At 59.7% G+C, this 23,677-nt stretch overlaps 1 protein-coding gene across 5 annotated transcripts in view; it reads right to left on the bottom strand.

Moving 5' to 3' along the window:
• Positions 1–23,677, bottom strand: part of ACOT7 (acyl-CoA thioesterase 7) — a 90,630-nt gene that overhangs the window by 2,522 nt on the left and 64,431 nt on the right. For 3 of the 5 annotated variants that reach the window (XM_074377566.1, XM_010957605.3, XM_045518578.2), the window contains exon 8: positions 14,367–14,551. In XM_074377566.1, coding sequence (XP_074233667.1) covers positions 14,367–14,551 — 185 coding nt within the window. Of the gene's footprint in view, positions 1–14,366; positions 14,552–16,074; positions 16,106–23,677 lie in introns of those variants that run through there. The other 2 variants (XM_045518579.2, XM_045518580.2) reach the window with 2 other exon arrangements.

Genomic DNA, 23,677 nt, shown 5'->3' with positions numbered 1-23,677 from the left:
CTCCCAGGCCCTCTGCAGGGCCCACCGGAGCCAGGCTCTGCCCCACGTGAGGGGCCTTCCTGTTTCTCCAGCCCGTCCGTGTTCTTGGAAAGCAGATGTGGGATTCGGAAGAGGAACCGAGTCCCCTAGTGCCTGGGTCCCCAGCCAAGTGCTCTCGGGGCTCCAGGGATTAGGGAGGGGACACAGGGAGGGTGGCGAATGGCCCTTGGAGCTGCTGGCAAGAGCTCAGGAGCCGTTGTCAGGCAGGAGTGGCCCACGTGAGGCCATGGCCTGGATGGGGGGAACACTGGCATTAGGGCTGAGGAAGGGCTGCTGGGCTGGGGAGATGCCAGGGGAGCAGCCCCACCCTCTGCATCCACCTCTCTGTCCGGCCATCTGGAGCCTGGGGACCACCCACGTCACGCACTTGGGTTCCTTACCTCGAGGGCACACATCACTGTTTCATTTGTGTTAACACCACTGTGGGCAAACCTGCAGCAGGAGCTAAAGCTCTGTGGACTCTTGCCTCCCTAGGCCTCTGTTTCCCCAACTCCAAAAGGGAAATGAAGGCTTCCTGATGGTCTGTGGCCAAACAGGTTTGGAAACCTGCATGCTAATTGGCCCCTCCCAATACATGATGCACACAGACTGAGGTTCTGACAATCTTGCAGTAAAATAAACCTAGTTAATGGTGTTTAACCTGGGCTGTCCCATGCTGATTTGGCCAGGGACTCCTTTTCCTCAGGAACCCCACTCCCATCTTGGGGCCGACAGGAAGCTCTGCCCACACTCTCCTGCGGTCAGCTTGTGGCGTGTGCCCTCAAAGCCAGCTGACAGCCCTGGAAGATGCCTTGACCCACACTGGCCAAGTTTTGCCCGATCTTGGGACCTCCAGCACCCTGCATGTCCTTCCCAGAGCGGCCTCTTCGATCTGCCCTGAAACCAGCGCAGCCTCCCCTCTAGGGTTGAATCAGTCTGGCTTGAATCTGGCTTCACCACTTCCCAGTCATGGGCCCCACAACTCACCTACATTCCTACTCTGTGAAATGGGCCAATATCTACCCCCCAGGGTTGCTGTGAGGACAGAAGTCCTCCTAGCTGTCCCCGTTCAAGACCAGTCATTAAGGACCAAGGGAGAGAGAAAGAAGCCAGGCACAAAGGCCCTCCCCATGTGGGAGTCCCGTTACTTGGATCGTCCAGAACAGGCAGCTCAACAGAGAGCAGAGCAGGGGTGGCCGGGGCTGGGGAGGGGTGACAGCTAAGCGGTGCCCTGAGTCTTTTGGAAATGTCCTAAAGTTGACTGTGGTGGTGGCTGCATGCCTCCGTGAATACACTCAAACCCACTGGATTGTACGTGTGAAATGGGGGAACTGTAGGGAGCGTGACTGTCACAACCACCGCAGAAGCGCGAGTGCTCTCTGAGTTTCCAGAAAGTCAAGGGGAAGGGTAAGCACGGCAGTGCCCCCGCCCACATTGGGCCCAGGAGGGGCAGCAGGCAGAGGAGACCGCTCACTGAATTAAACCAGGCACCGCCCCCACTGCGGCGCCAGGTGTGGGGACCCTGCCTCAGGTGCCGATCGGCTAGTGGCCGACACGCCGAACACAGGCAGGCGACGCAGCACCAGAAAGTGACAATGGCCTGGACCAAAGACAAAGGAGACAGGAGCAAGGCAGTCTCGAGGGCCAGACGCCCTGTCACATGGCGGTGAGGGGCAGGGGGAGCACCCACGTGTGGGCACGTCCCCAACTGAAGGCCTCAACACGGTGGCCCATGTGAGCTGGCAGTGGGCCTGTCACTGGGGTGGGAGTGACCTGCGTGGCTGTCTGGGTCCGTCCTAACTCTCGGCTTGGGAGGCCTTGGCATAAGCGTGAGTCCGGGGCCGCAGGTCCTGCAGCGGGGTCTCTGCAGGGCACCCGCAGCCCAGGGCCCGCTGGCCAGAGTCCAGTCCAACCACAAATAAGCCAACGACAAAGGATAGCGCGCCCTTGTCTCTCGGAGACACACACTGAAATACCTGGAGGCGATGATGTGATTTCTGAGATTTGCTTCCGGAGAGCCTGGGTGGGGACAGGCAGATGACCAAGACTGGCCCCATGTTGGTAATACATAGGGTTCTTTCTTTTCTTTACTTTTGCTTATATTTTCTATAATTAAGTGAAAAAAGAAAAACCAACAAGACAGGAGAGAGTAGATGCGGCTATAGGAAATTCGGCCCCTCCTCCCATCCCCAGGCACAAAGGACCAGGAGGGGACAAGCCCAGGGGCAGGGGTGCATTCCCGGCGCAGCCTCTGCTCCAGCTTTGGAGCCAGGCGCGTCCTGCCAGCGGAGAAGAGCAGACAAGCACGCGCCTTCCTGTCTGCCTGTGAGCAGCCGGCGGGACCTCATGGCTGCCCGAGGGTCCTGCAGAACCCCCAGACATGGACAAGAATGCCGGCCCTTCTGCCCCACTTCGGGGGAGTCAGACACTGGGGCCACCTCCCCCGTGCTTTCCCCCCACACTCACGAGGAGTCCTCTCTCTTGGTCATAAACTTTGGGACTGGAGGGCGGGGGGGGGGAAGGGGGGAGTGTCCGCATGGGAGCGCCGGCACCTGGGAGCCAGGGGAGGTAGTGCTGGGTCCTCAGCAGGCCGGGTCTGGGGCGGTGAGCCAGGCGTCCACTTGCGGGGTCGTGCCCCTCGCTGCCCTCCCCTCGTCCCACTGGCCCTGATGTGCAGCTGTAAAGGGCCCAGCCCTCCAACAGTTACCCCAGAGGACAGCAGCTTCCCACCCCTCAGCAGCCAACAGGCCATGTATGTTCCAGAACGCGCGTGCCAAGGACTCTGAATGCCTCCCTCACTAGATCAGTCAACGCGCGACCTGAGGAGGGGCAGAGGCTGAGGCTCAGGTACAAACCACAACAAAGCCGAGCGTCTGCTCAGTGAGGGAGAAGCTGGTGCCCAGCACTGGGCCTCATGGCTGCTGTGCTGAGTCTCCGACGTTTAATATTCTGCAGTCAGCTCATCAGCCAGGATCTGCCCTCAGACAGAGCTGATGCCGCCTGGTGACGGATGTGAAGGCAGCTGGCCGGCTGGAGGGCAAGGCTGAGGCCTTTGTGAGGCCTGGGAGGAGGAAGCCAGCAGAGGGCTCGTGTCTCTGCTGGTCTCTGGGGATGGCGGCCGGGGCTGCCTGTTCCAGGCTCTGTGGAGCCCGGCCAGCCCTGGGAGCAGTGCTCAGTGCTGATGGCCTTCCTCACCTGCTTGCCCTGCAAGGTGCCCAGTCAGGGCAGGAGTTCATACATTGAGGCCCTGGCTGCCCCCCTCCCCTCGCTGGAGGAGACAGAACCAGAGGTGAGCAGGGCTGCATCTGCTCCCCATGGAAACAAGGTCCCTGCCCTGCTGACTGGCGGGCATTCAGCCTCCCCAGGGCTGCAAGCTCCAATAAACAGCCCTCCTAGCCAAGTGACTAAGAGGGGCCACCACTTCCCTGCTGGGCACGGAGCTGACAGAACGAGACAGATGGCTCCCCGCACACAACCCCACCCACGGCCCAGCTGCCGCCTCCTCGCAGCCCGTCTCCCTCCATCCGGCAAAGTAAATAAATACATAAGTTGTTGGCTGTTGCTGTTTCTAATGGAGGGTTGGGGGTGAGGGGGGAGCACAAAGCTCCTCTGTGGGAAACTGCATTTTCCTCCAAGTGCCTGGAGCTGTCGGCAGGGAGGAGGGCTCCTGACAGCACGGCTGGGTGGGCTCCCGGTGGCTACGGAAAAGGAGAGGTGAAGGCAAAGGGGCCTGCGGGCAGTGGTGATCCCAGGTTTCCCAAGAGACACCTGCCTGGTGGGAGGGACAGTGGAGGGGTGGCAAGGAACACAGGGTCACAGGGACCTGGCTGTGTGGCCTCAGGGATGCAGCCTACCTTCCCAGGGCCAGGTCCTCCCACCAGGAGGTAACGTGAAGTGTTTCCCTCAGTGCCAGTGCCAGCGGGCCCCCGTGCATGGCAGTTACACTGTGTGTGTGTGAGTGTGTGCACGCACACTAGCGAACTACTCCCTTTGTCACACACGGCCTCAGGGACCAAGTGCGCTCCTGGCTGCTGATCCACAGCCACTGCCCTGGGGGGAGGACAGGCAGCCCTGGGGGTCATCTTAAGGCAGCTGGGCCTTTGGAACCTCCCACTCAGCCCCGGGGACCCTGCCCCTCTGTGCTCAGGGCGCCCCCTGGCTCCCGCCCGCGGGCTGCGGGGCCTCGGATGCGCCTTCCCCTTCCTCCTCTTGCGCTTCTGCCAGTGCTGTCTTCTGGGCTCCCTTCCACTGCAGGGGAAGCCTGTGGCTTCCAGAGCCTAACAGTGCGAACCAAATGTTTTCCATTTTGCATTTTCTCTGCTTCGAGAACACATATTTGGAACTTGGCAGGGAGGGTGAGTGACTAAGTTCCACCTTCAGTAAAATCAAGAGCTTGTCCTTTTTGTAATTAATGAAAGTTTGGTGCGAGGAGTGTTTCCAGCGGTGATGTAACAACTTCCTGAGAGCCTGAGGGACACGGACCTTCTTAATTAGGAAGCCACGCTGCGCAGCCTCTCCGGTCTTCATAACAGGAGCCGAGAGGGATCCTGGGACCATCACACAGGCAATTAAGGCATCTTCTGATTACTAGGGCCACTCAGCATGGTGTGGTGAGGGGCCCTGTGCGTGGCTAGGCAAGGACAAGCTCGGTGTCCAGGACCCATCAGCCCCACAAGCAGCTGTGTCCCCCAAGTGCAGCTCAAACCACAGACCTCGACCTCGGTGGGGCTGGGCTAGGCAGCTGGGCAGCTGCTCCCTGTGGGCCCAGCTCCCAGTGGCTGCAGGCTGGGGCTACCAAACTCCTGCAGGGTACCCGCACAGTCTCCCCACAGCAGCCTCCAGAGCTCGGGGCCAGAAGTGTCCAATAATGAGTCCCCCATGCAGAGCCATAAACACCCGTGCCAGGGGCTCCCCTCTCCCCACAGCACCAGCTCAGCCCCCAGGATAACTGCCCTGGTGTGCAGTCATGAAATTACCCTGTATCAGGGCTGATAGGAGGCTGCGGAAGGGGCAGGGAGCTGGGGCGCAGCCTGGGGAAGGGCAGTGAAGGGTGGCGGTCCCTGATAGGAAAGAGGAGTCAGGACCCGGTCCTCTCCCGGGGCCTTGGTAGCCCCTCCCCAGGGCCCCACTCGCAGCACTGGCTCCTGTACCTGGAATGCTGACATAGCATCCCCACCAGACAACAATTCCCAGGACCCTGACTGCCTTTTGCTGAACCCTTCCCACGGCTGGGCCCAGGCCAGGGGCTGCAGTCTCCTGGTGAGCCTCTGGCCCTGCGTGTACCTGCTCTGTGTCAGAGCCCTTCCTGCCCTCTGGCGGAGGCCAGCACATGCCTGGGACACAGGAGGGACTCAGGAAGCATTTGCTGAATGACTGAATGGCAAACCAATGAAGGTCAAAGCAAGAAAGCTTAATTCCACATTGATGTGGTCTCTGTGTTAAAGATTCAATACCGATGGACACACGTTCAGGCATCATCTGTCTTCGACTGACTCCAGAAGGTTCAGACCACCGAGGGGCTCGCCAGGGTCCTGCAGTGGCAACAGAGGCATGACCGGGGTGTCCAGCACTCCTAGGGGTGGATCAACCCCTGGGTGAAGCAGCTCCTCTCCTGTTGGCAGTGCCGCACACTGTGCTTGAACCCATGCATGCGCCAGGGTGTGGGGAGGCCCTCTGCAGCCTTCCTACCACTGTGGGGGGTCCGGGGTCTGCTTCTTCCTTGCAACTTGGAGTACAGGGTTCAGAAGTGTCCCTGGCCTTGGAAAGCCTTTGCCAGGGGGCTCCACTCCACCTCACAGAGAAAGCACGAGGCTGCCGAGAAGCCATCGTTCGTACATGCTGGGTTGGTCCTGTGTTCTGCCCCAGGACACGCCAGGCACGACCCACCCTGAGGGAAGATCTTCTTGGGTCCTGTGGCCCTGACCCCTGTCTGGACCCAACAACTTTCACACGTCTCTCCCCAGCCTGAATTCACCTTCCAAGGTGGCCACGGGGTCTGGAATGTCCCAGCTCCAGCTGGGCCCTCTGCCCATGGGCCTCTCCTCCTGCAGCCGTGTTCCCGGCACTGTGTGGGGTCAGGCCTAACAGTGCCGAGAGCCTGCCTCAGGTTTTCACATCCTATAGAAATCAAAACAGCTTGGGGTCACCTGGATTTGGAGACACAGTGCCCAAGCACCAAGAAGCTGGTACTCCATGCACAGAATCTGCGGGCATTTTAAGGAGGAAAAGTGAGTCCTGTGCGTTGGGCCCCTTTTGGAGAGCTGGCTGTTGAACGTGGACTGAGTGTTCTCCAGAGCACTGCCATTTCAGCCAAGAGGCCAGCCCAGGGCCGTCAGGGACAGTGGGTCACCAAAATACATGTGCTCACTGGACAGGTTAAGTTGGTCAGAGGACGAGTCTGGGCTCACGGCAGAATGGAGGGGAGAGCCGGGCTTGTGGGAGGCCGCACCCTCTCGTCCACGCCCCCTGTGGGACCCACAGCCCTGGTTCCCGGGCAGGTGGGACCCACAGACCACTAGAAGTTCCAAACACCACCCATTCAGGGGACAGGAACAACTTCAAGATTCTGGCATTTTTCTATTATGACTCCCTGCTAAGCATCCAAAGCCAAAGGAGAGAGCAGAACACTGGGTCCCGAAGCTTCCTGAATGTTCTAGTCCCTGACACACTCCTGTGGACTGGCAGCAGGAAGGGGGAGCAGGAGGGCACAGCTTCCCTCAGTGATGTGTCTCCCAGGTGCTCCAGGAACGTATGTATCAGTCCCACCGGTCCCCAGTACACCTGCGTTTCTTAAATTAGGGAGCAACTGCAAATCATTCCAGCACATGAGTGTCTGGGACAGAGGCGTCTCCCCAAGTCATGGGGCTGCCTGGGGCCCCAGCCCACAAGCTCCGCATGGGGACCCTCTTCCCTTTATCCCGGGGGTGGGAAGTATGCCACGTTGGGCTGTGAAGAGCAGGCTTGGCCATGATCGGGGGAGGTGGTCCTGCTGATGCTTTGTCTCAAGGAACCAACCCTTGGGAGGACCCACAGCCCCTCATCTCCAGGCTTGAGTCCCAGGGAGCGAGGAGCTGACCGCTGCTGGAAGCCTGGCCCGTGTGCTTCCTCTTCAGTGCAAAGGAGCGAGGAGCCCTCGGGTTGGATCACAGAGACAGCCCAGAGAGAGACCGCAGAGAACAACTGTGGGGAAACTGAGACTCAGAGACAGGAAGGTGCTGGCCATGGCCAAGGGGCTCCATCTGCTCTAGATCCTCAGACCAGAGTCGGCATCTGACTTTGGATGAGCCACTTCCCATCTCCGTCACAGTGGCCTGTCTGTGGGTGTGGACAATCCGTCCTGACATCCAGAGAACACTCAGCTCCCCAGGGGCCAGACTGTTGTCCCTGTGGGCACCCAGGACACTCACTCCACTGGCCCCTCCCAGGAGACAGGGAGTGGCCTCAGCGGGCACCCGGGCCTCAGGAGTGCGTGCTCAGGAGACTGGCCCCCGAGGGTGCCCTGAATTCCAGATGTGGTGATGTTCCCAGTGGAAGCACTTTATAGCCAATGAAGTGCAGAAGCACACATTTCACTTGGTGGAACCCCACGGGCCATGAGGGAGCCTCGATCTAAAGGAGAGGGAAGGATGGCTGCCTCCCCAATTTCCTCACTGCCTCCTGCGTTAGTCCCAGCTTATCATTTCAGGGTCTGACGATGGAGGCCCTGGGATAGAGGCCCCTGTCCCCTGAGTGCCAGCTGTCCCTGGTGAACCAGGAGGTGAGGGGCTACAAGCAGCGGCCAAGACCCCCGTGTCACAGGCTCGCTCCAGGATGTGGGCTTTCTGGGAGCCATGGAAACCCGCTTCGCAAAGACTGTTCCACTTAGCTTCCTGGGAAAAACGTTCTTTTCCCAAATGACCCCCGGGAGCAGCTGAGTGGAAGTGCTCTCTCCAAACCCACATCGACCAAGTGCCTGGGATGGTTCCAGGCTTTTCCCTTGTTGAGGGCAACACGACCTCCCCCCACCTTCCTCTCACCAAACGCCGGCCACTCTGGCCTCACGTGGGTCTTCCAGGCCCTCGGCGACTGCAGCACCCGTGTCTGAACCAGGAAAGGAGGCCGACCTTGCGCCTAGGACTGGCTTGCTCCCACTTCAACGCAGAGCCCGTCTGGCTCTCAAGAGTCTGGAGGCTGAATGGGCCTCCCACACCCGGGCTGCAGAAGCCGCCCCAGGAGGTGCTGGGGCCAAACTGGAGCCGGGTCCCAGGGAGCCAGCTTGACGGTCTCCATGTCCCTCGGCACGGGGACCTCTCCAGCTCTGGTCAGCGGTGCGGGCCTGTCCCCCAGCCCCGAGGCCAGAGCGCACAGTCTCAGGGAGGCCTTTAGAGGGGGGCAGGCCGGCCGGCCGGGCCTGGGCCTGCAGATTCCATGCCCTGCCCTTGCCTCCTCTAATAATTAGCCTGGAAAGTGCCGGCAGCTGCCGGACGCGGTGCAGCAGGCCTTCCCCAGCATAAAATATTCATCAAGAAAAACTCCAAACAGCCACGCTGCCTTCGGTGTCAGCCAGGCCCTGAGGATGGGAGCTAAAAATAGACTAGAGGATGAAGTGCTGACAGTGGGGTTGGGCAGGGCTGAGCCCCCACGGCGGGCCACGCACCCAGGCCTCTCGGAGCACACGCGGGCAGAGAGGCGGACGACACTGCCCTTTGGTGTTTCCTGTGTGTGTCGCGGGGGCCAGGCTGAGCTGAAAACCCTCTCTGGGGAGTCAACCCCTCTCCCCGCCGAGGCTGTTTTCATTCACGTCGGTGGCCCCCAGGGCACCTCAGTGAAGTGTAAAGACCATCTTAAATTAGCAAGAAATAGCCTGGATTGACGTGAAGCCAGCCGGCAGAAGATGTGGCCATCACCAACCACTGGCCCTTCAAATCTGGGAATTCAGTCACCATCCCCTTCATTCCAGCAGGTGACTCTCCACCACCCCTGCCAGCTCCTTCTGTACCGATACCCCCAGCCCCAGGGCCGAGGTTTCTGGAAAGGGCACCAGCAGCCTCCCGGGTACACAGACCGGCCCGGCCCCCAGACTGCCTCCCAGCTCTCAGACAGTCTCGGGCTCCCCCACAAAGGGCTCCTCGACCACAGGCTGCTCTCTACGGGAGCCTGGACCCTGGAGCGCCAGGCCCTCCTCCCCGTGCCCACAGACTGCGGAGCCTCCAGCAGGGCTGCAGCACGGGGCTCCCCAGAGGGCTGAGTCCTGGGGTGTATGCAGGGCGGAGGGGGCCTTCGATCAAGCCAAGGCTGTACCGCACACCTTGCCGGAACACCCTGTCCACTTGCATTTACTCTGTAGGAGCCTTTCCAAAGTAAAGATGGTCCCAACTCCTCGGCCATCCTGGGCCTTATGAGCATCTGGGAAGTCCTGCAGGCCCCAACCTCCCTCAGCCACCCGGACAGTCCTGGGTCTCGGGGCCAGGCCTGCCCTCTAGCTGCTGGGTGGCCTCGGGGGTGTCACTGCCCCTCCTCTCCTGGAACAAGTGGCCAACTCGGCCCCTAGCCCTCTGAGTTCCCGGTTCCTCTCCTCTCTCTCCCACCAACTTGGCCCGACTTGACTGTGGCCCTCTCTGGAAGGAATCTATTTCAGCTGCAACTGCTCTCAGCACGTGCTGACCTCCCGCCTCCTGCTTTTTCCTTCACGGCATTTGCCACCATCTAACATCCTCTGTTGTCCCTATTGGTTCTCGGTCTCTCTCCTTCTAGCAGGGCGGGGGCTCTAGCGAGGAGGACTCTGGGCAAGAACAGTGAGCAGCAGCAGGCCATTATGGAGCCATTGATATAAACGAGCTTGTGGAATCTTCACCCACCCTCTGGGTCACATACTAGAACCGGCACCATTGTACAGATGAGGAAACTGAGGCGCACAGGAAATATGTGCCCGAGGTCACACAACTAGTACAGTCAGGGCATCGACTAGAACCAGGCAGTGACGCCTGTTCCCTGGTGTGAGCCTGTCCCCAGGCAAGGGGAGGGCGGCATGGGGTCTTCATGCCTTTATCCCTCCAGCTGTCCAGCAGGGTAGAGAGATGTGGCTGGAGCAGCGGGCAAGCGTGTAAATCACTCACGACATTTTCTGCACCAGGCATCCTGGGGTCACACCCTGGGTCCAGGGACAAACACTAAACAGACGTGCATGCTCGCTGGGCAATCTCAGATGGTGCCGAGTGCCAAAAGCCAGCATGGCAATAGGAAAGAGCCACTGGGTGGTAAGGCTTTGTCTAGAGAGCTGAGAGAAGGCCATCAAAGAGGAAACATCTGGGAAACAGTGGAAGGAGATGGCTCGACAATCTGAGGGAAGGTGTCCAGGCAGAGGAATGGCAAGTGCAAAGGCCCTATGGCAGCACTGAGTTTGGGATTTGAGGAACAGAGGCGGCCTGCTTGGCTGGACCCTGTGCCATCAAGGAGCCGCTAAGCAGTTTAGGCAGGAGAGGGAGAATCCTGTTCTAACAAACCTGCCCGGACACAGCGTAGCATCAGAGCGAGGGCAGCAGGAAGGGAGGCGGGCGTGCAGCGCGGGGCTGAGCAGGAGAGAGGAGCCAGCTGGGTTCCCAGACTCACCAGGAGAGGAAACACACCAGGAGGAGTGGGATTTTTGCGGGGGTTGGGGGGTGGCTGGAGACTACAAGTTTAATTCAGAATAATATGTGTTTGAAATGCCTGCTAAGACCCTGTGGAGAGAAGCAGAGGGGGCAGTTGATGTGGGAGTAAACAGATGAGGCACCGGGCCTGGGCCCAGCCTCCCAGGAAGGGAAGGATACAGGTCAGGGTCCATCAGAGCCTTATGCTCAGAGGACCCCAGCGTGGCTGTCTGGACACTGGAGTCCCTTGCAGAGGGAACACAGGCTTCACCGAGGCTCAGCAAGTTGTACCAAAGCCAGGGAGAGGCCAGTGAGATAAAGAGGGAGATGGTCCTTGGATCTGGCCACCCTGCTAGAGGCTGGAGGCCAGGGAGGGCGGGAGGTGGGGAGGAGAGAGGTCAAGGATTCGTGTGTGTGTGGTGGGAACTCAGTATCCAGGATGGAGATGCTGGGAGCAGTCACGCTGACTGGTGTCCCCGAGGGACACTGGCCATATGGAGAGAGATGGGACAAGGGTCTGGGAGAAAACGAGGGCAAGCCTGCAACTGGGGCCAAGATGGGCAGGAAGGGTTCTGAGAATAAGCAGTCCAAGACCCAGAGACACATGGTTGTGAAGGTCAAGGTCAGAGAAGGTGAGGTCCGTCTGCAGAGATCAGGGGCACGGACGTGCATCACTGAGGGGGCGGAAGCCATCCTGCCGAGGTGCCTGGCAGCGGTGGGGGGGGGTGCGGCAGGACGAGTGTCCCGGTCCTCACGCTCAGGTGTGGCAGGCCCAGGGGGGCTCCGTCAGGAGTGTTGTCGGAGGGGAGGGGCCCCTGCCTGGGACTGGAGTGAGAGATGGGGGCAGGAGCAAGGGGGAGGTGGGCCCCAGGGAGGCGGCACTGGGCCCAGGAACTCTCACGACAGACCCGAGGCTGGGGGCTGTGGGGCTGGAGACATCGGGAGGGAGAGGCCGAGGCTGATGGGACCCCCACACCAACAGGCCTGGTCACCAGGTGGCAGGGCCAGGGTTCGTATGGCAGCGGGGGGCGGCGGTGACAGGCACGTCGGAAGTGCGGTGCCTGCCTGAGGATGGCGCCCACCCTGGCTCTTCCTTCCTTCCTTCACACGGTGGCACCCTGATCCTCCAAGGCCAGGTTCCCCAACCCTCCTCTGTGCAGCCCCTGCCAATGTCCAGAGGAGGATCATGACCTGCCACCTGACTCACTGGAGCCCCGGGGTAGGACCCAATGCAGCAAAGAGCGAGTGGGAAGGTGTGTGGAGAGTGGGGGAGGGACAGGGAGGACCCTCAGGGCAGCTGAGGCTCCCCTGGGCCTTGCCGCCACGGCAGCCTTGGCGAGGTGGGATGGCTTCCGCACCAGAGCCAGGTGCCGCCCCCACGGGACTGAGGCCCCAGAAAGGAGGTGCCTCTGCAGCTACCAAGAAGGGACTGGTGACGGGCAGGCCAGGGTTGGCCAGGCAGGCGGCCATCCTCGGGCACAGGAAGAAGCAAGCGGGAGCCCTGTGCCTGGGCTGTGTGAGGAAGTGAGACCTTACATGCAACCTGTTTACTTGGTACAGAGGTTTTCCGTACACACGCTTCTCCGGGAGGCGCAGATCTGCGCGGGGAGCAGACGCTGTGGGGGCAGCTGGGGCCCCGCGAGGCACTTCTGGAAGCAGGGTTCAGACTGGCAGGAGCCCGAGTCACTTGCCAGCCGCTTACACAAAAGTGCCAGGCGCTCGGGACCCTCACCGCCCAGGCTTCTCTGCCCCTCACGCCCTCACCCTGACTATAGCCCAGGGTTCTGGTTTCTTCCTGGTCCCAGAAGAGCTGCCCCCAGTAACAGATGCAGGGTCTGGCTCAAGAGGAAACCAGGAGCAGCCTGAATGGAGGCTCTCTCCACACCCGGCAACAGAAAGTGTGCAAACCCGGGCTCCCCTGGACCAGCTGCGTGACCTTCCCCAAATGCCTCAGCCTGGCTGGTCCGAGGGGGTCCTCACCTGTGTAACAGAGTAGCGAGCAGGGGAGCCCGGCCCTCAGGGCTGGGATGAGGTTGGCTGAGAGAAGCAGGCAGAGGACTCAGAGACGCTGGGCATGAGGACACATGCCAGGTGGGACAGTGACCCTGACTGGCACTGCTGGGGAGTTTGTGAGGCTCACCAGCCTCGAGGGGAATCTGGACCCATCATTCATGCGTTCATTCAATACACAATTACGAGTGCCTCACCCCAGCCCCCACCCCGCCCCCCTTCCACGCCAGGCCTTGACCCCTGCTGCCCTCAGGCTCCTGCATGGCTGGCACTTGCCAAGTTGTTGGGATTCCAGCTCCTGGAACCTCCCAGCGCGGCTCCCGGCCCCACTGGCCTTCCTGGGGGCTCCTGCCCCCGCCCTGGCACCACTTCACGTCCTGCCCCAGATGGAAGGCCTCGGGCGCAGCGCGCTCCCCCTGCTCCTCCGAGCGCCCACACCGCCTGTCTCTCCTCCCCAACTTGGCTTCATGCTCAAGGGCAGGCCTGGCGCACAGTAGGATTCACACATCTTCCAGAGCGCACCCACTAAGTGCCAGGACTGTCCCAGGCCCCAGTGACCCATTAGGAGCACATGTTCCACACTCTGTGAAGCTCAGTCCAGTGGGGGAGGGGCAGGCGGCAACTGACCAGCGCCCCTCAGTCGGGGGAATGGTGTTTTACAGAAGGGAGGGGTGAGGCCAGACTGTGACCAGGACACTCTGGGTGGGAGGTCAAGGAGACTCCTCCAAGGAGATGACACTGGGCTCACACGGGGGTGAGGGGACTTAGCCCCACAGGTAGCCAGGAGCCTGTGCGGGGGCAGCAGGTGGCTCCAGGCAGGGCAGGGAGCAGGCTGCGGTGGGCAGAGGTGGGCTGGGGTGGGGCACACGCAGCCTCAAGTCATGAGTCTTAGGTACGGATTTTATTCTAAATGCACCAGGACCCAAAGTTTCAGCAAGGAAGTGACAAGATCTTAAGAGCTGAGAACGAGATCAGCCAGGTGCTGTGAAGAGTGGAGTGTGTGTGAGTGTGAGAGGGAGGGAGGGACCAGGGAGGAGGCTGTGGTGGCCCTAGGTGCCATCAGCGACCTGGGCTGGGAGAGAGGTGGTGCTGCCAGGACTGGGCAGGGGTGGGCATGAGGGGGCAGGAGCCCAGAAAGTTTCTGGGATTGTGGCCTTGAGCATGGGGGGCCTGCGGGTGTCGAGAGCTGAGATGTGGGCTGGGGTGGGGGGCGGGGGCAAGAGGGAGGGAAAGCGTCACAGGTCAGTGAAGCCAACCTTCTGCTCACCCAGCTAAGAAAACGCTAGTGAGCCTGCCCGCCGACAGCCCCAGCAGCAGCCTCTGGAGTTGTGGGGCCTGGGACCACGGCTGAGCAAAGCTTGCTGGTGGCTGTGACCCTCCTGGACCCGTGCCTGGGCCAGAGACCCCCAGCTCTGCTCACGACGGCAGCTGCCCGCCTGCACACCCAGGGCAGAGCCCAGCCCCAGGGGGTTGGGGCAGCGAAAGGCCATGAGGCCCAGACTCCCAGCCCCGAGGTACCGGGGTCTGGTTTGGTTCCCATCATGCAGGACACTTGGGCCAAGGGCTCCTAGAGAGCTCGCCCCTGGGAGGGCCCCACCCCTACTTTAGCATTTGTACCCGGTGTCCAGAATGGACTCATGTAACTTGGTTTCTCCTGGGAGCCCAGCGAGCACCAAGGGGCCAGCCCAGCAGGGGAGGGCGGCTGCTCCCAGGGACACACGGGCCACTCACCACGAGCTGGGGCACAGGCAGAGACTTGCCCTCCTGGCTCAGGGACACGTAGGTGAAGAAGGCACTGGCGGCCCGGTAGCGCTTCTGGGAGTTGTCCACCACGGGGTCGGCATCCACTAAGACCTCGATCTCCATGGACTTATTGCTCGTGAAGGTCATGCGCCCAGAGATGGTGATGACATAGCCTGCAGAGCACAGACAGCGGGTCAGGGAGCCTCCGGCCCAGGGTGGCCAGGCTGGCGGGGAGGGGCGCAGACATCAGCGGTACTGGGGACACTAAAAGACACCTGGTTAGACAGCACAGACCTTTCTGCTAACTGCTAGGACATTAAAACAACAAAACATCGCACTGCCTAACTAGTAGCCCCTGACGGATTACCTTTCCAGTGAGCAGGGTTTCCTTTCGTCGTTTACATAAACATTTGGAGCTGAAGGGATCTTGGCAGCCGCCATCAAGACCCACCCATCCCCTCTAAGCGTGGGTCTCTACCCCCAGGAGTGGCAGCGTCTGTGGACGGGTGCCTCCAGTCACTCCTGCCCTGGGGGCCAGCCCCCTCTGCAGGCTCAGGACAAATCTGCCACTGCACTGTGCACGCGGCGGCCTTACTGGTGCCCCTGGAGCCACGAGGCTGCCCCGCCACGTTCTCTGTACTCTGAGCACCACTGAAGAACCCTCCTTCACCGGCCCCCGCCCCACCCCAACCCCCTGGCTCCGGTGTTCCCGATGCTGGGCTGACGGCATCACACACAGGGTCAGGCCCAACTGCCGCGCTTACCGCGGTCGGAAGTCCCCCCTGGAGTCTGCACTTCAGCCCTCGTCCCCCTGCCCTTCCGTCCAGGTAGGACCGCGTCTGTCCCGTCAGGGTCCCCTCCTCCCTGCCAGTCTTGCCCACCAGACCAGCCTCTCCTCTGAGCTTCGGACACCTGCCTTCCCACGACATGCCCTGTCCTTGGTCAGAGCCGCCAGGTGCTCCCCACCTTCCCACACCAGCACTTTCTTCCCTGTAGGTTGACAGGCGTTCCCACAACACTCCTATACTTAGGACCCCAGCCCGACCTCTCTGCACACCCCTGGGGTCCCAAGTATATATCCCGGTGGCTGCACCTTGGGAGTGTCTCCTCTGGAGGAGGAGGAGGAGGTCACAGTTGCTAGGTGCTCCCCACCTTCCCAGTCATGCCCCCCACACCGTCCTCGGCACCCTCTTCCCTGGACTTAATCTCGTGGAGCTCGGTTTCTCTCCTGTAAACAGACAGGGTTGCCTCACAGGGTAACTACGGGGCTAACATGAAATGAGCCAGTTGCCGCGGCTCCAGCCTGGGGGCGGGGGGCACCGGGTACCATCATTACCATCACCCACGGTGTGATTTTGGACCCTGAGGCAGCACTAATCCTTTGGGGCTTCCCTCGGGGGCTCAGAACAGCCCCACCACCACCAGCACTCGGGCTCAAGGAGATTTCCTGCCCAAGTCCTACGCAGGACACTGGGAAATGCTCCCCAGAACCAGGGCTGGCTGCAGGGAGCTTTTAACACCCAGGAACCCCAGTGGAGACAGGCCCCACAAAGCACGTGTGGAGACCCAGTTAGACAGACACATCGAGGCAGCACGGGACTGTTAGGGGTGAGCGTGTGGGCAGGCTGGAAGCGGCGGCGGTTACTCGTGTTATAAAGCACCAGCACACTCCGTGCCGCGTTCACTCCGTACTTACAGGGGGCTCTCCGGGTCAGACGCAGCCACTGCTGGGGGGAAGAAAGGCCACGGGGTCAGCAACATGCAAAGTGCCGGGTCCCACCCTGGGAAGGGCCCTCACGTGGCCCCTATGGGCCGTTTCCAGTGAGAGAGTGGGAAGGGAAGGTGGTCGTCCCTGAGGGTCTCCGGCGCCCCTGCCTGTCCCGATCAGGCCGCCCCCAGTGCCAGCCAGTGTCCCCTCACCTACAACCAGACAGAGATACTGGGGTCACAGGCTGAGAAGCAGGACAAGCCCCTCCCTCAAGAGGGAGGAAACCCCAAGAACTCCCCAGCCAGGGGCAGGGATGCGGGAGCAGTGAATTTGGGGCCTTTCATTGCCCACCGTTTGTTTTGAAGAACAAACAGAAACACATCCTTGCCTTGTCCCCCACATAAGTCCCCTACCAACCACCACGGCAAACGCATGGTGATCACGTCTCATTTTGGGTAGAAATCCAAAGAAAATTCCAATTAAAAATGATTTCAGGGGGAGCGGTAGACTGTGTGCCTAGCATGCACAAGGTCTTGGGTTCAGCCCTCAGTACTTCCAGTCAAAATAAGTAAATAGAAACCTAGTTACCTGCCACACCAAACAAAAGCAAAAAACGACTTCAAACAACGAAGTATGTTAACAGCGAGCATTAGACACAGAAGAAAACGCTGCCCCAAGTGGCACTCACAGTACAAGGCACAACGATTGCTTCCTAAAAGTCGGGAAAACTTCTATTACAGTCAAAGCGCCAGTCTCTTCACCCTTCAGGGACGGCAACATCGTTATCCTCACAAGCCACGGGCTTTAGCTACCACTGGCTGGCCAGCCACAGGGAGGTGCTTGAAAGCTGGAAACCGGACTCGGTAACGGAGGGGCTGGGACCTAATTTGAAACTGACAAGGAGAGACCCCAGTGCTGCGGAGGCCCCTCCCGGGCTCAGGACCTCCCCTCCCCCGGCCCTTGGCTCGGGAAGTCCACCCCTCGCGACCCTGGGGTCTGTGGTCAGTTGCCGAGGGAGGGGTGGTCAGGGGCGCCTCAGGGCAGCCCCAGCCATGTCCACTGTCTGTCAGCTCCAGGATGTCAGGAAGGCTCGCCCCTATTCCCTCCTCCCTTCCCTCCAGCCACTGGACCCGAGGGCCCGGAGCGGCCGGTCCACAGTGGTGGGGGGTTACCAGTGATGGGTCTCAGCTTCATGGGAGCAAACACATCCGCTCCACAGACCGCCACGCTGCCTCTTGCTCCCAGTGCCGTGCCTGGTCCGCCCTCTGCACGGCAGCTCAGGCGCCCCCGTGGCTCTTTCTAGAACAGGGCTCCCTCCTCTCCTTCAGGGCGTCCAGCTCCAGGTACCTGTGGGCTTGTTAGCTTGTCTGTTTGATGATGCTCGTCCCCCTCCCAGTCTGGCAGTCCTATCACCCCTGAACCAGTGGGGATGTGGCCCAAGTGTGGACAGCAGGCCACGGCCAACCCCAGCCGGATGGGGGCCCTCCAGCAGACGCTTGGCCTCAACTCGCACCGTGGTCACCCTCGGCCCGAGCGGCCCCGCGAGGCCCCGAAACCACGCTCCTTCCACTCTCCCCTGGGCACGGGGGCAGGGTCACGGGAAGGGCGGCTCACCTCCTGCGTGCTGGGCCAGCCTCAACCTCGGCCTGGGACACTGGGGGCCCGTCTGAGTAGGGGGACAACCCCGACTCGGGTCTAACTTGGTTGCAGTTCACTTTGTCTCAGAAACTGCCAGAGCAAGCATGACCTGCCATGCGCGCAGGGCCGCTCCGTTGGGGGGCAGTGGAGATGCGCTCAGCCTGGCTGAGCAGCCAGAGCACTGAGACACTGCCTGGGGCCTTTTCCACTAGGTCACACGTCCGAATCCACCCGGAGCATGGCTAGTTTATTTAAAAGTGGTGTGATCTGCCCATGTCCCGCTGGGCACCATGTGCTGCCTCGGACAGGGGCGGGGTGTTGGGGCCACTCTGGGCCCAGGAAAGGAGGCCAGGAGGGGACCGCTCAGTTCTCCTCCGAGCCTCTGAAGCAGGCACAGGTGAAAAACCCTGACACAGACAGCCCCCTCAAGTGTCTCCATGGGAGGCAGGCTCTCAGGGCCTGAAGCAACCCCCAGGAGACTGCAGTTCCCTCAGGTTACCGTGCCCTGATGAGGAGCTCTGGGTTCCATGGGCTTTGGGGTCCCACAGGCCTGGGTTTGAACGTGGCTCAGCCACCAGGAAAGGAGTAAGCCAGGAACCTGCTGTGCCTTGGTTTCTTCATCTGCAAATGGGTGCAGGAGTGACCATCCCTTGGGGAGGTCACTTCCACACACTGACCATGTCATGTGGACAGAAGCCCAGGACGGTCATTTCTGGTGGGGTCTGAGCGCCCTTCTGTAACAGCGTTCTGGGGAAGGGCATCTCAAACCCGAGGGGGCAGTGTGTCCGCAGACCCTCTGCAGTGTCTTGAGGGGGTGAAAAGGTAATAATAATAAGTGACATTTGAAACAAATCACTCCCCTCGTTTTCCTTTCTCTGCAGCAGGCACGTTTACACAGGGCAGGAAGCCGCTTCTGATGCTGACTAAAGGAATAACGCGGGCGACTGTCGGCAAGGGTGTCCCATCTCTTCAGCTGGCGAAGAACACGGTAACAAACCTGCCCTTCCTCCCTGGGGCCTGGGATGTTAGCAGTGGTGCAGGAGCTGACACTGAGACGTGACTGCACCTGTGGCCAGCCCGCCCAGGAAGCCCCCTGTGTTACATGTGAGGGTGCAGCGAGCCCCGCCTCTCAGCACACACCCTTCATGGCTGAAATTCAAAGTTGTTTTCTGACCTCCTGGGCTAAGTTTTCATGCTACAAAGCTGCAGGCATGGCTTCCTGACGGACACCCTCCCGAGTGACAGGTGAGGTCACAGCTGGGCCTGGCATTTGGTTGGTAGCGTACACAGGAGTGCTCTCCTGAGTAAGGAGGTATCCCAGGGGCCGAATTTCCTGCCTGACGTCTGCAGAAGCTGGTCAACCCAAAGGCCTGGCTTCCTCTCCACTCCAGCTGCTCTTCTAATGAAATATGCTCAACTGAGGAAGTCCGAGAGTCACTCTATCTGCTAAGACACCAAAGGTGGGTATCCTAATGGCCCCCAAGATGCCCACACCCTAATCCAGGGAACCTGCGAGTATCTCACTTCACATGGAAAAGGGACTCTGCACATGGGATTAAGTTAAAGACCTAGAGATGGGCAGATGGCCCCAGGTTATCCGGACGGCTCCGTGCCATCTCAAGTGTCCTTATAAGGAGGCCGGAGGCTTTTTGAGGATGGCCACTCTGACAGGTGAGGTGGTGTCTCATTGTGATTTTGATCTGCATTTCCCTGGTATGAGTGATGCTGAGCAACTTTCCCTGTTCCTGTTGGCCAACTGCATTTCCTGTTTTGGAAAAATGTCTGCTCAGTTCTTCTGCTCATATTTTAAATGGGTTGGCTGATTGGTTGTTTGCTTTTTAACTTAAGTACAGTTGATTTAAAATGTTGTGTTAGTTTCTGGCGCACAGCATGGACGGACTCGGAGGGCATTATGCTGAGTGTAATAAGTTAGAGAAAGACAAATACTGTAAGATATCACTTACATGTGGAATCTAAGAAAAAAATACAACAAACTAGAGAATATAACAGAAAAGAAACAGACTCAGATATAGAGACGGAATGAGTGATTACCAGTAGGGAGAGGGACGGGGAAGGGGCAAGATAGGGGGGGGGGGAGGATTAAGAGCTACAAACTATAAGGTATAAAATAAGCCACAAGGATGTACTGTACAACGTGGGGAATACAGCCAATATTTTATAATAACTATAAATGGAGAATAACCTGTAAAAATTTGTGAATCACTATATTGTATACCTGTAACATATAATATTGTACACCAACTATACTTGTATTAAAAAAAATGATATTGTAAAATAAATTTAAAAAAAATAAATGCCTAGAAACAAAAATTTAAAAAAAGGAGGCAAGAGGTCAGAGTAAGAAGGAGAAGGGGTGACAGAAGCAGAGGTTGCAGGAAGGGGCCACAAATCAAGAAACACACGCAGCTTCTAGAAGCTGGAAAAGGCAAGGAAACAGATTCTCCCTAGAGCTTCCAGGAAGCACAGCCTGCGGACCTCTTTCAGACGCTGGCCTCCAGAACGGTAAGGGAATGAGTTTTGTTATTTTAAGCCACTAGTTTGTGATAATTCGTTACAGCATCGATCAGAAACTCATACAGACAGCACGTGTCCCTGGCGACACAATGTAACGTCTGGGCTTTTCCCCACTGTCACATCAGACTTAGGGCTGGGGGCACCCCTCCCAGGAGGATGCTGCTCATGGGTGGTGGGAGGGAGGGAACACCCCGGGCTGTGTGTCTGAGAGATGGGATACGGCCAGGGTGACGTTCAGGCATTTCCCCAACAAGAAGGTGTGGGCACTGCCCGCTAAGGCCGGGTGCTGGCCGTGGACAGCTGCTGCGTGGTGGCCACGGACCCAGGGAGCCCACCTGCTCAGTCACCTTCGTGTGCCCAGGACCACCTGCTGGCACCTTTTCCATAAAAATAAGATTACTTTAAAAACAGTCCTTATGCTGATTAAGTTTTACACTCAACTTAGGAGGAAGTTAACTCTATGCCCAACAAGAGAAGGGCAACCCCTTGGTCCACGTCCTGAGCTTTCCTGCCATCACTAAACATCCACGTCCCTGCTCCTCGTTCTGCCATCTGGAGGAAAAGCCATTGGTCCCTCTTAGGTGCCCAGTGCCGGGGAGCACGGGGCCCCTCGATTTTGCTCAGTGGAGCTGCTCTCAGGTTGGGTCCCAGGGCTGCTCCCCATCTGGCTGTGCAACTGCCCTACTCAGAATAGGGGCCCCTCCTTTCTGGACCCCTCAGAGCCACTCCGCTGGGCTGGCGCTGAGCCGACCGCTGGCTCTCACCAGGGAAGGACCCACATCCATGTGGGCAGTAGGAAGGGAAAAGGGCAGTTTGGGGCACAGAAGAGACTGTATCCACCCAAGGTTTTGCAGGAGAGGAAATGAGGAGAGAAATTATCTGCAGTGAGTTGCCAGCCCCCACCCCCCACCTTCCTGCAAAGGTAAGTCCATTATCCTAGTGGGCCTAAATCCTCCCACAACCATCCTATGAATCACAGAGGGAGAAGAGAGAGGGGCGGAGGCCCTGTGAAGGGAGATGAAGGAGGTACTGGAGGGAGGCAGCCTCAAACCAAGGAAAGCCCAGGGCCACCAGAAACGGGGGTGAGGAAGGACCCTTCCCCGGAGTCCCTGGAGGGAGCGATCTTGGACGCCCGGCCTCCAGAACGCGGGAGGATATGCACTGCTGCGTTAAGCCCCTGAGCAGGTGGGGCTTTGCTCCCATCGGGAGTCCCAGGTGCAGCCAGGCCGCCTCACCCAAGGGGTGGCTGTGGGTTGGGTCCTCTCGGCCCCCTCACGTGGGAGTGGAACCGCGAGGCCAGAGGAGGCGGCGCCGGGCTGGGGACCGCGGCAACAACCAGGCCACGCCCCGGACAGCCCCGCGGGCTCGCAGCCATCTCAGCACATCCGCATCAGGAAATCAAAGCGGAAGAACCGGGAATGTCAATCCCACTCCGTCACCAAGAGCCTGACACACTCCCCTTGCTCGCTGCCAAGAATCGAGAGCCGGCGGGGTCACCCAGGCTCCGCCGGCCGCACCCTGCATGTCCCCAGAACAGGGGCCGTGGGAAGCGGTAGTGCCTGCAGGGCCCCCCCCCCCGGTCCCCTGGCATCGAGGACGACACGGGACAACCCCGTTTCTGAGGTAGCACAGCCAGGGTGGCAGTGACCGGGGCGGGGAGAGGGGAGCAGGAGCCAGCTACTTCACACGGGGACATTCCTCGGGAAAACAACAAATAAGGTGTGACAGTGTCTAACGGCCCCGAGGACATGGCACAGAAATAGGCCAGACTCCGTAACTGTTACTTTGGTGTGGCCCGTTCTTCATACACAAAACAAGACGTGACCTGAGCTCTCTGCCCACCAGAGCTCCCCAGGCCGGGAGCCCAGCTCTGGGGCCCTGGGCAGCACAGGGCCAAGGCCGAGGCTGAGACGCCACCGAGGGGCCAGCCTGCCGCCCACCTCTCCCTCTCACTCCATCCACAGTGGACCGTCCTGCCAGAAATTACAGCTTGTGAAAACGAAGCTCCCTTTCTCTGTGTTTTGGAATAAGAGGACCCTCTTAGAAAAGAAAATTATCCTCTGTGTCCACGATGCCCCCCCAGCTTCCATGCCGCTCAGCCTGCCCTGGAGAAAGCACTCTGCTCTGACCAGGGCTCGTGGTCTTCCGTCAAAACAGCAGTTCCTACTGATCAGGAACTGACCACGCACCTCCTCACCTTCTCCCTTGGGAGGACACACGAGGGACTGAGGATGAAGAGCCGGGGCCCCTTCAGCGGCTCCTCCTTCCTAACCAAGGCCAACCCTCATCCCCTGGGCCCCCCTTGGCCGCAGAGCACCTTTGCTGGCGAGGCTGGCGCTGCGGGGGCTGGCTGCTTGTCTAGGGAAGTCTGCGTCTTTTCTTAGTCGGCAATTCTTGAGGGGCACTTGGGAGACACTGGACAGAGCAAGTTGCATGGAATGTAAGTGCATTTGCCACTGTGGGTTTTGAAGTCGTGTTTGACAATGAAGCTGTGATCACAGTAATTTGCCCAGGGAGCGGTTCCAGAAAGAGAGAACCTGGCACAGCAGGGCCCTTCCCTTCCCAGACGCTTGCCCCGCCGCCACTCACAGCCCAAGGCCCACGGAGGATGGGCCAAGACAGACAAGACATACTTGTGGGCAAATTCTAAAACAGCACTGTGGTCTGTGTCCATGGCAAACGCCTACTGGGTGAGAAGGGATTCTGCAAAGCAGACAAGAACAGTGCTGCAGACCACCCTTCCCTTCCCCTGAAAGCACCCCCAATCCAATGTGGGTGAGACTGACTTGCTCTCAATATGCTATCAAGGGGAGGCACCCCTCCGCCCCCCAATTTCAGGATGTCCTTCTCAGTTCTCGGGAGAGAGCACGCGGCCGGGCCGGGCCTCAGCTGGACCAGGCCTGGGCCTCAGAGGGTCTGATGGCTCTGTGGTGCTCTAGAGACCCACAGCAAAGTGTCAGCCTGCCTTCCTCCTCCCGTGTCCCTTCCCATGCCTGGGGGCTGACCTGACGGATAGCTTTTTCCAACGACTGCCTTCCGGGTGAGGCTTCTTCAGAACCAGCACAGGCCCTCTCGGCCGGGACCCCCTGACCCCACAGTGAAGCACTACTTCCCAGGGGCGCACGGCCTCATCTCAGGAGACACAACACAGACAGGAATCACGTGTGGGAAGGGACAGCCACAGCATCTTCAGATGAGCATTCATGTGACCGAGCAGGGGAACCATTTCTGGGTGAGGCTGGGACTGGATTTCTGTGTCCGGAAAGCCCCCAGCACCACTGCTGCCCTGGGAGCGCAGGCAGGCTGGCCGCAGAGAGAGCCCGGGGTGTCTGCTCTGACCCCACTGCTGCATACATCACGGGGGACCTACTCCCCCAGGGAGGTGATATGCAGGGTTCCGAGCGTGGGGCGAGTTAAG

Source organism: Camelus bactrianus, chromosome 13 (genome assembly GCF_048773025.1).
Source record: "Camelus bactrianus isolate YW-2024 breed Bactrian camel chromosome 13, ASM4877302v1, whole genome shotgun sequence".
NCBI lineage: Eukaryota > Metazoa > Chordata > Mammalia > Artiodactyla > Camelidae > Camelus > Camelus bactrianus.
This window is presented reverse-complemented; position numbering and strand designations above follow the sequence as displayed.